Source organism: Aedes albopictus, chromosome 2, assembly GCF_035046485.1.
Source record: "Aedes albopictus strain Foshan chromosome 2, AalbF5, whole genome shotgun sequence".
In the NCBI taxonomy this organism is placed as follows: Eukaryota; Metazoa; Arthropoda; class Insecta; order Diptera; family Culicidae; genus Aedes; species Aedes albopictus.
This window is the reverse complement of record NC_085137.1, coordinates 313,828,624-313,845,170: the sequence shown is the minus strand read 5'-3', so window position 1 is coordinate 313,845,170 and position 16,547 is coordinate 313,828,624. Positions and strand designations below refer to the sequence as shown.

The 16,547-nt window shown below is 38.2% G+C and overlaps 1 protein-coding gene across 2 annotated transcripts in view; it reads right to left on the bottom strand.

Annotated features, from left to right (window-relative positions):
- Positions 1–12,124: 12,124 nt before the first annotated feature.
- The window catches only part of LOC109411069 (membralin), a 237,071-nt gene continuing 232,648 nt past the window's right edge, over positions 12,125–16,547 (bottom strand). For both annotated transcript variants that reach the window (XM_029880157.2, XM_062852282.1), the window contains one exon: positions 12,125–13,643. In XM_029880157.2, coding sequence (XP_029736017.1) covers positions 12,564–13,643 — 1,080 coding nt within the window. In that variant the 3' untranslated portion in view covers positions 12,125–12,563. The remainder of the gene's footprint in view (positions 13,644–16,547) is intronic.

Sequence of the window (16,547 nt, the reverse complement as noted above, 5' to 3'; positions counted from 1 at the left end):
AAGATTTCTCCAAAATTTCCATCTAGAAAGAACTCCAAGAACTCCTCACGTTTTTTTTTAAATTTTCTCTATAGTTTCCTTTTAAGATTCCTGAAAATCTTCTGGAAGTTCCTTCAGAGATTCCTTCTGAGTTTCCTCCAGATCCTTTTGCTGGAATTCCCAGTAGGAATTCTTGTGGAAATGTTATCCTTTTCCTGTTGGGGAAACCTATGAAGAACAACATGAGAAATTCCTTACAAAGCTACTAGAGGAGCTCCTTAAGAAATTGCTGGAGGAATTCTTCGAGGAAGTCCTGTAGGAACTACATAAGGAACTCCTGGAATAATGCAATAATGCCAAAAACAAACTTTTGGTCGTGAGAAGCATTCGAGCGAAATTATTTTTTGTCTGTATACACAATCAGAGTTTAAACTTTTCATTTTCTATGAGTGAAATTCATCGTGAATTTTGAAAATGCTCAACTGCGGGATCAACATAAAATTCCTTTTTTTTTTTGAATGAATTTTCTCACTTATTCATTCATATTCTGACAATTTCACTGAGAAATATAACAAGACCGTAACTCCCGATTATTCTTTCATTTACCTCAAAACTTGTGTATAGTAGTTAGTTAGAATACTAATTCGACACTAATTTTTCATTAGGGCCTCACTGTCATTTTTGAATTCTCTTCGTCGACCCTCTCTTTGTGTTATTACAAAATGTATATTGAGTTTTCTAAAGATTTTTTGGTTGAAATGCGAAAAAGACGACTACCTCTTGCTATAGAAACAAAAAAAATTATGATTTTGATTGTTTTGATCAAGTTATTAGCGAAAGAGAGAGTCGACGAAAAATCATTGTTATTATTAACTGCTCTATTTGTCCATTAAGTCGGATTGTGCGTCTGTCAACAGAAATAGGACATTTAACGACGTGCGAAAAAATATTCGTGACAGAGAATTAAATGAAAAAAGAGAGACATTCAGCTGGCAATGAATGTGGCCAAACACGAATGAAAAATGAGAATGTCAATCTTCATTTTCAACCTTCGATTTTTTTACTCACTGTACACAATACAATATTCTTTACGCAAGATTTCAAAACCATTTTCTCAGAAACAGTTGTTGTGTCCGATAGCTGCATGTCTTATGAAATGAAGTCGGTATTTATTTCCATGATTTTTTTCAATTTTCGATACTTAATGCAAGTAAAAATTTTTTTAATTGCGTAATATATTTTTCATTAGGCTTAGTGGAAAGCTACGTAGCATATCATAAACCCCTACCCCCTATCGTCACACTTCGTCACAAAATCACAAACACCCCCCTCCCACCCCAAAAAAGCTACTTCATTTATGGACGCCCCCTAACTCCATTAGCAGTCGCGTTAGAACTTTTTATGCTTCTTCCTAACTCCTACAAAAAAGTATCGTAATCGTAACCGACGTATCTCTAAAACTGCTTCAAGGATTGCATCAGAAATTTTCTTAGGAGCTTTCTTAAAAAGCGTCCCCTGTCTTGCGCTACAATTTCCACTAGAAATTTTCAAAGATTTCTGCTTGAAATTTGTATGTAGACTTCCTCAAGTGTTCTAATGCCACGAGCACAGGCGCTGTTTATAAACTACGTAGACTAATTTTTGGCCATCTCAGACCCCCCTCCCCCTCGTAGACTTTTGTTCATACAAAATTTTAGAAATTTCTATTTTCCTCTCATAGTCTACGTAGTTTATGGTAGGCCCCAAACAGGCGCGCGTTCTGAAAGGTTAATATCGTTTTCTAAACTTAAAATTGGATCACTGTTATGAATTGTGGGCACAGAAACAATTTCTAGTTATGCTGATTGTCCTAGATTGAAATTCTTATTCAACGAGATTAGTACTTTTTGTAAGAACTAATACTTTTCTCTTTTTGTGAGCAAAAACCTAAGCCTGATTCGGATCGTCCGCGTGCATTCGGATCGTCCGCATGCACGTCGTCGTCGTCGTCTATTTGACTGCTCATCTTCGTACGGGGCGATTTAGTGAGTTTTTGGTGGCAAAGTGTACAGGCCGCGTTTTCATTCGGATCGTCCGTCGTCGTCGTCGTCGTCTATTTGACTGTGCTCATCTTCGTGATTTTGGAGGCAAAGTGAAGAGGCCATTTTTTTTTTCATTTGGGCCTGCCGCGTCGTCGTCGTCGCAGATTTGGCTGTGCTCATCTTCGTACGGGGCGGTTTAGTGTGATTTTTGAGGCAAAGTGAAAAGGCCACTTTTTTATTCGGACCGGCTGCGTCGTCGTCGTCGTCAATTTGAATGTCTACATCGTCGTACCCGTGTGTAGTTGTAGCGGTTCAGTGTGATTTCGGAGAAGAGGCCAGTTAGTGGAAGATGCTGTAGCACATACGCACTGGACCCTTCGAAGGATGTTTATTGGTGAGCTCTTTCCATTTTATCATAATAATAATAATAATAATAATAATAATAATAATAATAATAATAATAATAATTAATGCTAAAGGATTTATACATTTCTGCTCTGGTTTTCGTGTATTTATCTAACAAATATTGAAAAGTTCGCCACGTCATGTATCGGCGGTAGTACCCAATGCACATTCAGTTGATAATAAATATATGTTTCTTTTATTTTTTCCATTTACACAAAAATTTGAATGGTTTGTCATCTTCGGTGTCGACATTTGTAATATTTTAGTCAAAATGAATAAATGTTTTGACTCAATAGTAAAGGTTGCATCAATTTCTGGAAAAAGAGAGGGTCGGTAAAAGATAGACGACAAACCATGCGGTAAGATCTTTCTGATTTATTTATCACGTGTTATTTTGTTAATACTTGTGAATTGATCGCGTTCAGCATTGTCTCGCGCGGAAACGCAAACTACAGATGCGTCGGTGTTTAGCATTGTGTTCTCCTTAGTTGCGAATGAATGGGTGAGTTTTGAGGCACAAAAGATCGCGTTCGTCGTCCAAGGTTTAGAAGGGTATTTCTTCGCGAGCGCATTATTAATCGCGAATCAAAACATTACACTCGTTTACCACGACAAAATCCTCAACACATCTCCATTTCCCCTGTCCAAACTCCTAGTGATTTCTCGTAGTAACGCAGAGAATTCCTCGGTTATTGGCCTAAGCGAGAATCATGTCATCACTTCCTTCCCTATCCTCAATTGACCTGCATTCGGACGCGGCCGGCGCTGGTATTGCTAATTGAAAAGTATTGGGATTCCAGCATTTACACAATGAAGAGAAAGCTAATCCCAAGCATCATCTGTTGATTCTTTGTATAAATGCAGTTGTCCTTGCAATAACAGAGGAGCAACCGCGGGCGGTCAATCATGCTCATGCTCATGCAAAAACCTAAGCAATGTGGCCCCGGGTCCCCACATTTGTAAATCCGGCCCTGAATATAAGGTGTCTTTGAAAGAATTTCGTGTGCAGTAGGTAAGGAAGATATAAAATTAGTTGTGCTATCATGATCATAGCAAATTTCAACTACTGAGAGGTTCACTATTCGTTTGAACCAGTTAAACTATCCTTAGGTGTTTTACTATTTTGAACTGTTGTTGAATGACCTGGTCTTCAAACAACATTACGATTATTACATAAAATTCAACGACACCTTTCAACTTATTGCAGCTCGTGACTATCACGCCGAGGACCTGGGATTGAATCCCACTCCCTTCAAACTCGCAGTATGTGAGTTCTTCACGTAGGTGGCAACCCTAATCCCACCTAATGCATCTGACAGGAGCCAACATCTATCGTGTATCCACAATGGATTCCTTTGTGGATACACAAATGTTTACATACAAGATGTTGGATTCTTAAAAATGGCGGCCTCGCACCCTGGTGGAGTTCTTCCTTCGGAAGGTAAGTAAAGCGTGGGTCCCGAGATGAACTAGTCTAGGGCTAAAAATCTTGTTAACACAGATAAAAATACTTGTTGCACTTCCAATGTATATGTGTTGTGATAATCGAATCATTCGGAGTAATTATCGCATATGGCTAGAAAATCGTATGTTGCAACTGTTGTCCCCCATTAAAATTAATCCTTTTTTAAGCAGTTGTCAACCATTTCACTCAACGGTGAGGATAAGCGGTCATTAAAAGTTTCGTAAATTGAAATCAACATTATTCTTTGGTCGTTGAATGCCAACATGAGTCGCAAAGAAAGCATAGACAAAAAACCTATCAATTCACATCAAACCGAATAGTATCCAATCGTTGTTGTTTTCCCACAACGAACGAACAATATTGATTCGCCATTATGCGTTTCGAAGCTAGCCTAGCCTGTGTGATGATGGATCGGTTCCGGTCGAACACCGCTGCCGCCGCGCGCGTGTGGAGCCAGCTCACACCGAAACGATTAATTAATTTAATCCATTTCTTTGGCCGGCCGGAACCGGACAAATAATGCGGACAGCGGACAGAAAATCCAAAAGTCCGCCCGGAACAAAGAGCGGAACAAATGTGTGGAAAAATGTGCAAATAATCCGTCATTTTTCGGTATGTTGCGTTGGCCCCCAACAGCAACGACGACGACGATGACGGGGCGTGCGTGCGATCAATCAGTCACGTGATCATCGGCTTGCGCTTTCGCGGAAATACCCAACGCCTCTGAAAAGTTAATTAAAACTTATAATGGAATAACGCTATGCGCTTCCATCAGAATTTTTGATGCACAATTCGTGAACCACGGTGAATGTTTATCGCGAGATTCGGAAACCGGACGCGCGTTGATTTTAAAGGAGGTGTATGGTTCTAGAGGGCTGCGAAGAGGTGAGTCGACAAGGAGCGTCGTCCAACATATCCCTGGTGCTCATAAGTTCCTACTTCATTCTTCCACGGGTCAAGCGATGACAAAGACAGCCAGCTAAGAAACGTGTGCTTAGCTGATAGAGCAGTCTGGGCACTGTTGTCCTTCTGACTTCAGCTAGATTGAGGAGGTACGACCCGAGCGTCTGTTCACCAAGGAGGAACGGTTCAAAAAGCGTCTGTTGTGGAATCCAGCGGCTGAGTATTAGGTCGTACCTTATTTTGCAAAAATTGAAAATGTTATAAGTTTGTTGTGTAGCTAAGAAATGATCGTGTCAAAATTTGAAGCCTGTATCTCAAGACTAAGGGGCCTAAAGGGGCCTATTCTACTAAAACTGGATTTTAGAACCTTAAAGGGCCAAAAACGTGCTCAGAATTACGATAAAGTTATTGACCAAAATAGGTTAGGTTTCCTTCGAAATCTAAAAAAAATGGTCCAAAAAGGTTAATTTTTCAGTTGTTTTTTTGTCGATTACTCAAAAACGAGTAAAGATTTCGCAATTGAGGGGGCTAGAAGCAAAGGGGTGTAAGTGACAAAAATTCAGTTTTAAGTAAATGAGGTTTAAAGTTTTTGAACATTTTCATCCCATGCAAAATGTGTGGAATTTCAAAATCAATCCAATTTTCTCAGATTTATTGTAATTTTTCCAAACATTATAGAATCAATCTTAAAAAAGTTTCTGAAAGCTTGAAATCTAAAAAAATTATGATGTACTTAGCTCAAAATCGACAAAATGGTCACTTACACCCTTTGATTCTGGGTCCCTCAATTCTAAGCACATTTTTGGCCCTACAGGGTCTTAAAATCACCAGTTTTAGTAGAATAGCATATTGTTTTTGTCGAAAAAAATTTCATGTTTTTTAAACTACTGAACCGATCGGTATGAAATTTTGTATGTAAGTATTTCTGGGGCCGGTGAAGGTACTTAGCTTGGTGTGAGACCTCTCCGCTCTGGAAGGGGGGGGGGGCTCCCATACAGATGACTTTGTGGGGGACGTCCCTATGGAGCTGAATGTCAAAAAAACACAGTACGACGTTTGCCGGGACAGCTAGTGTGTACATAAATGTGACAGTAGCAGTCCCAAAAAAAATCAATGTTTGAAAATTCAAGGTGCTCAACCCTTATATGAAAGATATGCATATTTGAAGCATTTTTGTAGAACATTTCAATTTTCTATAAAATCATTTGGAGCCTCTAAAAAAAGCGAGGGCGATTTTTGAAAAATGAAAATTCATGAAACATTTTTTTTCAACTTCTGAATTATTTCAATATTTTTGTATTTTTCTTTGGAATTCTTGGCATTCTTGAAGGGTATTAGTTATTGAGATATGTCGCCTGTATTGTCTTTATATTGACGGCAAAACCATTTTTGTGCTGATAAAAGGACTATTTTTTCAGAATTTTTCATCTAAATTTGATTAAAAAAATACAAGCTCAACTTTTTGTATTCAACCATGAAAGTTTTATCTAATAGAACTATTTGTGTGCATCATTTCTCTAAAAAAAGATTTAAAATATTTTGTTTAGTAGTATAGATATTACGGTTTTAGTGAATGGACAATATTTCAAAATTTTGCAAAAAATTGTATATTTTTTGAATATTATAATGTCTTTGTGACACTCTAATATACGTATATCAAAAGAAGTAAAGGCTTAAAATAATAGCTTTCCTCCAAGTTAATTTAAACATGGATTTTTTATTCTGGGGTGGTTGGCAGTAGATTCATGAAGAGCTTATATTTGAATAACTACAACTATGACGGGTATCATGGTAACTGGTAGCAACGCATTTAGTTCGAGATTATTTCGTGGAATTCCCGACTACTGCGCCCCTTTTTTCTGAAACAGAAACCATCATTCCATGCAGTGATCATATAATATAGATGAAATCAATAAAAAATAAGCATAGTTAAGTCATGATTAATACTGAAGACTTGAACTTGAAATATAATAGGCAAAATAAGGTTTTTGTATAGAAATACATTAATTTCTGATTCTCATGCATTGCAGAAACAATTCATATATTTTTCTTAATTTCTGTTAATGTAGAAATATAATTGCAAATAATTTTGATAGAATATGTTTGCATATAAATTACAAAAAAATGTGAATTTAAAAATGCAGTTTTTTGATAAACTTAAGATTTGTAGGGTTTTTGACCCCATTTCCGGCACTACAGGTAAACAAAATTGTACATTACCTAAATTCACAACAAAACGACCATTTTCATCCAGTTCTTCCATCTGAATCAGATACCTTATTGCGTGAACTTGTTGTTAACAGTGATTGTTGCGAAGATTTTCTGCCGGAAAGTTGATTTTGAATCGAGTTTACTGCACCTAGTCCAGCACCAATTCTCGGCACCAGTGCCGAACTTCCAGCAAAATCAAATGGGAAATCACTTCGGCACCCATCTTTGTGCTGCCGAAGTGCACTCTTCTGCGTGAAATTTTTGTTTTGTGCACTTGTGCGGCTTCAGAGTGAAAGTGTAGCTCATTGACTGTGGATCCCGTTGCGTTTGTTTTGCTGGGAGGTGCCGGGAATTGGAGCGGGTGCCCAAGTAACTGCAAACCCTAATCATTTTCAAATCACGACAAAGCAAATTCAGAACTATCAACAGTTTTGTAAATTCAATTTTCTAGCTCTAGCAAAACACACAACTTCAGATAAATCAGTGAGTGTCAAGGTAAAGGCTCTCGTCAAATTGGACAATTTGGTAAGAAACTCGGGGTACATAGTTAATCCACAGACAAACAGACGTAACACTTGCGAAATTTCCATCGACCACGCTTTTAACGATCATTTTAAATTTTCATAGTTGTGGCTTTCACAGCCAGAGGCGCGCGTATCGTTTTTCTATGCGTTTGACGTTTCACACTAGCGCCTTCTGTTGACGATATTGCACAACACAGTGATTCGTGCAACTTTTCCACCAGGTAATGGTAGTGTGAACTGGGCGATGGATTTCCATGAAAATCGTTCAAGGTGTTACGTCTGTTTGTCTGTGGTTAATCGGACAAACTTCGATTGTCATACAAAATTGCCAACTTTGAGATGGTTTAACTATGTTTCCTTTGATAAATTAAACTCATATTTTTAAAAGAAACTGACACGATGGAGATCTTTGCGTGTAAGAAATGAACATTTCTGATCACATGTTTGGGCGTAACAAGGTCAGAGCCGTAGAGTGCGGTTGGCCATATATTTCTGGTAGAACAGTAGACGTTCGGTCGGTGCAAACGGTTTAACTGCAATGCCAAGGGCGCCATGGGACCACGCTACGGCTCTGAACAAGGTAACCAAAATGTGCAAAACTGAAACAACACACGTGTAAATCAAAAGTCTGCCACTTTTACACATTTTGATTTCCCTATCGAGCCTAAGCCAGTGATCAGACACGATTTGTATTTCGTATATGCAAAATTCAGCATATTACCCGAGTAGAAGTAAAAATCAGAACAATATCATTATTTGATATTCCTCAGTGAAGTACTCAAGATCATAATTAGCTATTGGTTTGTTTGACATAAGAGATAAAAGATCAAAAATAAGATCAAAAATTAGTATGGGGAAGAACATAATAATATCTCATTTTGATGTTATAAGATCAGACCAATATCTGGGGAGATCTGGGCTGTAGCACATCTAACCAATATCATAAAATGATCTGACAGATGGATTAGAGTAAAAAAAGAAAAATGGCCGCGACCAGAATCGAACTTATGACCTTGTGATTTATGAGCAGTGACATTTGAGGATTCCTGAAAACCCCTAGAACTCAATTAAGTATTTTTGAGAACAAAATTCAGTTGAAAAATCCAGAAACAAAAATTCAAAAAAATACTGCAAGATTTGCTGAAGAAAATTATGCATCATTTATGTTATAAATCTGTAATGTTCGTACTTATACTCGTATAAAAGAAATAAACTCCGGAAAATTTTTAGGTGACTCCCATTGAAATTCAAAAAAAAAATACACGAATGAAAAACATTATAGGAAAACGAAAAAAAAAACGAGGGGAATTCGTTTCTTACAAACACTAAGTGCAACTTTTAAAGAAACTTGATGAACTTGAAACTTGAAAATGAATAACTACAAACTACAAACGAATAAACAATGCCGCGGGCCAACCTGGATGCTTGCCAAGGGCGCCATGGGACCACGCTACGGCTCTGAACAAGGTAACCAAAATGTGCAAAACTGAAACAACACACGTGTAAATAAAAAGACTGCCACTTTTACACATTTTGTTTTCCCTATCGAGCCTAAGCCAGTGATCAGACACGACTTGTATTTCGTATATGCAAAATTCAGCGTATTTGTAGTTTAGTGCCAAAATATTAGCTCAATTCATCAAAGAAATACGCGTTTAGGAATCATAAAATCGCATATTTACACAAAAGCTTAATTGTGTCTATTATTTATTTATTTATAAGTTTTTCAAAATCAATCTTTTATTGATGTCATCACTATTATTCAATCTCTGCACGTAATAATTTGTCCTACTTCAGAAAAAGGGGAGCAGTAATCGAGAATTCCACGACATAATATCGAAATTGATGCGTTGCTACCCGTCATTATTTTAGTTATTCAGATAAAAGCTCTTCATTGATCTACTGCCAAGCACCCAAAAAAAAACATTGTTTAAACTAGCTTGGCCATTTTTTTAAGCATAACTTCCCAGAGTGTCAGTGTCAGTGTCACAAAGACCTTATAAAATTCCAAATTTTAAAAGTTTTGCAAAAATTTGAAATATTCTCCATTAACTAAAAGCGTAATATCTCAGCTTCTAGACAAAATATTTTAGTTTTTTTTTATTGATATGACACATACAAATAGTACTATCAGTAAAAACTGTTATGGTTAAAAATAAAAAAAAATGGGCATGTATTTTTTATCAAATTTAGATGAAAAAATCTCAAAAAATAGTCCTTTTATCAGCACAAAAATGGTTCTGCCGTCAATATAAATGCAATATTTCTAAAATTTATACCCTTCAAGAATGCCTACAGGTTCATAGAAAAATACAAAAATATTGAACTTGACTTGACTTTTCGTACATCGATTTTTTTTTTGGGACAGCCTAATGTGACAGCCTCCCACCAAATTGTCTCCTAGTTCTTCTAAATCGCAGTGTGCTGCGCTGCTAGGAGACTCACGAAACGAAACTCCTGTGGGTGCGAGCTAGGCGCATATCTCCCGGGGAGCTCGTCTCATGTGCAGCGTAAGCTGTTGGTATCTAAGGCGAAAAACAACCTTTTGGTAACGAAGAACCTCAATAACTTTTTTCCCAACACAACTCAAGTGTCTGGTTGGTCTATGCTATACGTCTAGGGACTCTCAATGCAACGGTTAAGGTTTCAATTCTCGTTCGTTTAGATAGTTTTTGTCATGAAATTTTCCACTTTAACCAGCGCATGAGCTCAATGAGACAGATCCTGAGGAAAATGGGACACACAACTTCTTAAGTCTCAAAAAGTACAATGCTCCTGGGAGCTCGCTTGCAATGCGGCTCCCGTAAATGGGACTATAGGACGTGTGTACGTCAACTCTGGTGCGATATAAGAAGCGCAGCACCGGTAAGATAGCCAGCTGAAACCCTTCAAAAACCAAGAAAAGCAACAGTGGAGCAAACGAATTGATTCAACGACAACAACGAATTAAGGCCAACGAACTTTTAATGAATCCGCTCGTGTTGGACTCCTGGCTCGTGAACTGCAGAATGTCGGCGTTGATGTGGCAACTATCCGAGAGAAACGCTGGCCCTAAATTGAAGAGCGTGAACTCCGAGCGGTAGCGAGTTAACTTGGCAATTATGTCGGATCTTGGGTATTTCTCAAGCATTTTATTTTTGAAAATTACTTAGAAAATATTTTTTAATTTTTCTCCCTTGAATTTACGCAGCAACACCTCCGGCAATCCCCTAAAAAATATTTCGGTAACGCTTTTAGTAATTAATTTGACAATGCCTTTGAGGCAGATTTCTTTTGATATTTTTTCAGCAATTCTTCCGGTATTTTCTAGGAATGTTTTTTTATAATTCGTTTGCAAATTTCTTCATAAATATTTCGAAACTCCGTCGGAAATATCATTGAGGAATCTTTCGGTAATTTCTTTGGAATCTTCTCGCAAAAGAAATTGACAAAGCTCTTGTGTGAATTCCTTCTTTGATTCATATGAATTTGTTAGGCAATTTCGTCGTAGAATCTTTTGTAATATTTATGAGATTTCCTGCAGCGGTATTTCCTTTTAAAATTCATTCAAACTTTTCTTTAAAAAATTTATCAACAATTATTACTTAAAAAACTTCGGGAATTTCTTTGAAAAACTCATCAGCAATTCTTTTTTTTTTATTCCTTGTCGGGTACATAAGTCACTGCGACCAGTTTTTAGATCTATTGTGACATTGTGGCATTATGTCACAGTTCTGGAAATGAAGTTCCCAAGGATCTTGCTTGCATGAAATTTGCCAGAGATCTCTTCAGATATCTAATAACGGTATTGGCTCAAAGTGTCCTCCAAAAATCATTAAAAAAAAACAAAAAGTATCTAGGAGTTCTAAATCTGCGCATAATCTCAGTGAGCATTCTGAAGGATCTTGAACGAAAGTTTCTAGAAATGGATAGTAAGAAAATATTCCACGTTGAACAACTGTATCACTCGTACCTACTAAGCTCTGACAAGTTATGGATAAAATGCACTGTGAGAAAACAACTAATACAGGCGTCAGGGGGTCATTAAAAAAATCCGGCAACTTTTTTGGAAAACTTGAGAACGCATTCTTTGGCAATATATAGCATGTGCACCACGAAGTAATTTATTTCCAAAAAGTGCACCGCGATACACAATTTCTGAAAACCTCTGCTCCACTTATTTATTCAGTCGATATTTATTGCGCTTGTTCGCTTCGCACTCGGTAACAATACTGTGAGTAATGAATTTTATTCTTAAGCTGAGTGTACACAGGGTCAAATATTTGTCCAAACAGAAACCAATGCTCAAATATATCGACATTTCATTAGTGTCAAACAGATGTTGTTTCTTGAGGTAGTTCTTTGTCAAATATTTGACTCTGTGTACTTCAGGCCTTAGGGTTGTCCAAAACTCCAATCCGATGACTAAAGGCATATCTACAGATTCTATATTGATTGCTTGTGGTGAATGTCCGCATATTCTAAGGATTGAGCAATAGAATTAAATATATGGAGCTTAAAGTAAATGAAGACCCAACTAACACAAACTTACCTTTGTGAAGAATCAGACAGCGAACTTCTCAGCGTAACAAAAAGGGACTTTCGGATGACAAGTACAAACAAGCGAAAGGCCATAATTCATTAAAACAAAGGAATCAACGATTACTGCTCGTTTAATAAACACAACTCATTTAATGCTGCACAAGTTTCGCCATTGTTCCACATTTATTTTGTCTCCTCTGAGTCAGTACTCATCGCAAGAAACTTCTCTCTTGATTCTAATATATTCAGAGATGAACACAAACGAAAACCAGGCATTATAATTGTTTATCGTAAATCAGCCGCTCCAGCGCTTCTTCTATATGTACAATGTAGGAGAGAAACAACTTTCACTCAATTAATATAGAGCTTTATTTCATGTTTACTTCTTCTGAGCTGTTCTAACAGCATACTATCATAGTCCACGCTGTTGCCACTCGCGTCGCTCTAAAAAGTTCAGTGTGTGTCATTCACAATAAAAAAGGTAGTTAATTCACAAATAAGCTTGCACAGACACAATGAATCATCACATTTGCTTTAAGATTCTTCACTGTTTGAATTCAGTACTGCTCTGGCAGGGGACCTACTATTGGAGTCCTCTATACTACTCGAGTGACTCACGGATCCTTGACTAACCTCTTCTAGGTGGGAGGAACTAGGTGCTAGGCTGCTATTTACATCGGCAGCGGCGGTGGCTTCTACGACCTTGCTGCTGCCAGAATCAGTGGAATCGCCCTGGTGGGCAACACTCTCAATGTTGTAGATTTTATCGGCCTCGTTAGGGTCACTGACCGGACCCAAGCCGCTGGCTGCCAGCTCCTGATGCTGGTCCGACTGCTGCTGTTGCTGATGTTGAGTAAGTACTGCTTCGGGGAAAATGAAGTTGTTCGCTTCATAGTTCCGCTGATAGTTCAACCGAGGATCGACGGCTGATGAAGCTGCAATGTTTTCGCCACTCATGGCGCGCGAAGTTGCGTTGCTTGCGTTGGAGGTGTTCGCTCCGGTTCCCCGGGACACGGGATTTGGCCGAATGATGGCTGGAGATCGACCAACTATTCTGATGCGCAACGGGAGCGGATTCTGAACGTTTCCAAAGCCGAACCGTAGCCGCTGAGCGAAAAGGTTGTTATTGTTGTTCAAGTTCATGTTGCCCAGCAGTTCCATGCCTGCCGCCACGTTGGCTCGCAAACTTTGAACCAAGCTGTGCGCGACATTCCGTAATGCCGCGGGTACTCCATTGGCGAACGCCAGCGTTCCATTATTGTTGTTATTATTCATGTTCATTGACAGCAAATTGTAGTATCTTGGTATACTAATCAGGATATTCCTGTTGTTGTTATTGTTATCATTGTTACGCCGTTGAAACCGAACCGCATTGATGAGTCCGTCGAAAACGTTGGCTCGTTGTTGCTGCTGCGGCGGCCGTTGCTGTCCATTTTGATCTGGTTGCTGCGCTTGCTGACGCTGTTGCTGTGCAGGTGGAACTGGCTGTCTGTTGTCACCAGCTGGAGGTGGTGGTACTTGACCGTCACGGGTTTGCAGGATAATTTGCTGCAGCTGTGCTTGTTGTATTATCACCGGGAGCTCATAGTGATGGAAGAAGTAGATCATCGAATGCTGAAACAATACAAAGAAAAATGTGCTTTAGCTAGGATCAATCTATACCTGATTATTTCAATAATCGAGAAATGCCAATTCAAACGTTGTCGCGTAATTAACGGTATAGGAAAATAAGCTAGAATTTCCCACATCTGAGTGCACTAATATGCAGTTATATCTATACCGATCAGTGTGTGGATTTTTATCGCGAACCACTGAATGGTCCATGCTCAGCAAGTGATACATTCGCGATTGTAACATTTCATGAACCAACATGCTCGGGAACGCTCCCCGAAATGCTGTTCATTCTCTTGCCCGGTTCGATACGAGAGCGCAATCAAGAGAGAAGATGCTCGATGACGCTAATGAAAGCGATGCATTCGGTAAGAATATTTTATTGCCATAATTCTTTTTTTATTGTGACTACACAACCTGCAACGTCATGAATACAGTTAAATTAAATAGTATTTCACGTTTTTAAAGCGAAAACGCATTAAATACTGATGAAAATAACGATTATTCACAGTTGCCCCAAGCCAACGATGAGCGATCATCGGTAAGTGTTACACTTAGCGATGCCCGCTCATCGTCGCAGCTTGTTTATATCGGAGTATCCTCTTTGTGTTCCTTCGTGAACCATGCGACTCGACGAGAGAACATACACCGCTTGGTAATTGAAACAGAACCAACAGAAGGGAAGAAAAACTGCCGAGTGGTTCACTGATCACTTTTTCGTCCAAACACTGATACCGATTTCTAAAAAGTCTAAAAAGAGTATGGAGTCATAATTGCAAAATCAAGTTTTTATCTTATCAGTTTTAATGGGCATTAAGCTATAATCTCCCATGGTACATTTACTTGCAATTAGTTCACTTTGGTGATCTTACCAAGAAAAACTAAAGAAGCACATCATCCTAAAAGTATCCTCAACAACTGCTTACTTAGCACTCACAGTGCATCTTTTTGTCTGCAACAGAAGAATTACCCATCTGTTCCCTTTCTCAGTGTTGTTCAGATACACTCTCCAGTTATTAGCACCTGATGATGTATTGTTTTATAATTGGAAAGTGTTGGTTCATAATTTATAAATAGCATTACCGATGGCTTACGGATCCGCCCACTTCCATTATTGCATCGTTGCTTGTGTGTACCTTTCGAGTTTTTCCCTCGGCAATAAGGAGAAAAAACGTAAGTACACGCTGGAAGGGTGTAGATTTCTTCATTTTTTATGTGGGAAAGCATGAACACAAAAAAAAAAACAACGCGAAGCAACCACCACCCAAGAATATTGACGAACTTCCACCCTTATTATTCGTTTATTGTTTGATTAATGATGAAACTTTACTCATCCATTCAACTGGTTGAGAGCCACCAGTATCAGCAGTGAATGAGTGCGAGTGAAGAAACGGACGTAGGGTGCTTCTTGTGTCTATGTCTAGTGTTTCCGGAATGACGCCTGCTTCCTTCGGCGTCGGCCAGAGGATCGCGTCATTGTTTCGCTGCTCCACCTTGTTTGGAACGTAATTTTACAACATTAGCTCGAGCTCACTTGACGGACTAATTGGATTAGGGAAAAAATTGTTTTCTTTTGAAAACTGACACGATGGCGAATAGCTTGATTGGCCTGAGAAAGTGAAATATAGCTGTTTTTTTTTTTGTTCAACCGATGTTCAATAAGATAAGTATTTATCGTTGGGGTGCTACGGGTATTTTATCAATGGCAGCGCGAATTAAACCGCCTGGAAATAAGAATTATTAAAAAGCCTAATAATGTTCTGCCAAGTGCAAGAAGTTGTTCTTGTTCTTCTTTCTAACGAGACGTCCTAATGGGAAAGACCCTGTTTCTCAAATAAGCATTTTAATTCGAGAGGAAAATAAACCAATTGTTTATTTCAACTTACGTATTTCGTGTGACGGGCACGAAGATTCTCTATTTCATAGGAATGCAAGGTAATTTTTATTTTAGTAATCAATCATGAGTTGAACCAAATTTTAATCTAGAATTTAACTACTTGCGGCAGCTGCTCGAGCACACACAACAGCCAATTTCATGCTTAACAATTAAAAATAACATGGATCTGCTAACTCTTGTAGAGTTTTCATCTAATTCCCATCTGTGTAAGCACCGACCAATAACACTAGTTTACAAAATAAAACGAAAGTCGTGAACTTCTGTCAACGACCAAAGTTTTTGAAGTACAATTTAGCACTGATTTCCAAACCGTTGGGTGTTGTGTGCGACCAGTTTCGCCTTAAGATAAGACACGTCCAGGAACTTAAGTCGATTGATTTGAGATGGGATGTGGTATCCCCCGCCACATCCCATCTCAAATCAGTCGAGATGGTCCCACTTCTGTGTTTTTATTCATTCTATCGTATACAGATTCAATATCCCGAATACACATAAAAAAAAGCGAAGTGACCTGCCTCAAACTGTGCGCGTGGTCTCTTGTTTTCCTACTTCTTTCATTTGTATATATATATATATATATATATTTTTTAATTATTTTAATTTTATTCTTTATTAATCTGTATATTACAAGAAAGATTAAATCGATTTTGCGAAACAAGCATATAACTAATCTTTTACGGCACCATTAAATCGCGAAAAATGCTCAAATAATACGACAATGAATTATCAGAGAGAGAGAAAGAATCAAAGATTAGATACACGCCTTCAAATGTAATCTTTTGCAATAATGTAACAACAATGGAGGAACCATAATAAATGCTCAATAATTATAATCCCTATATATTAGTTTTCAGATAAGCGTACAATGAAAAGGTAAGAATTAGCATCTCTATCATATTATTCACTACACACATATACTTATCTCATCATATAATATACATACATGTACATATCTCATCATATACTGGGAAAGGGAGGGACCATCAGGGCACCCGATTGAAACGAAATGG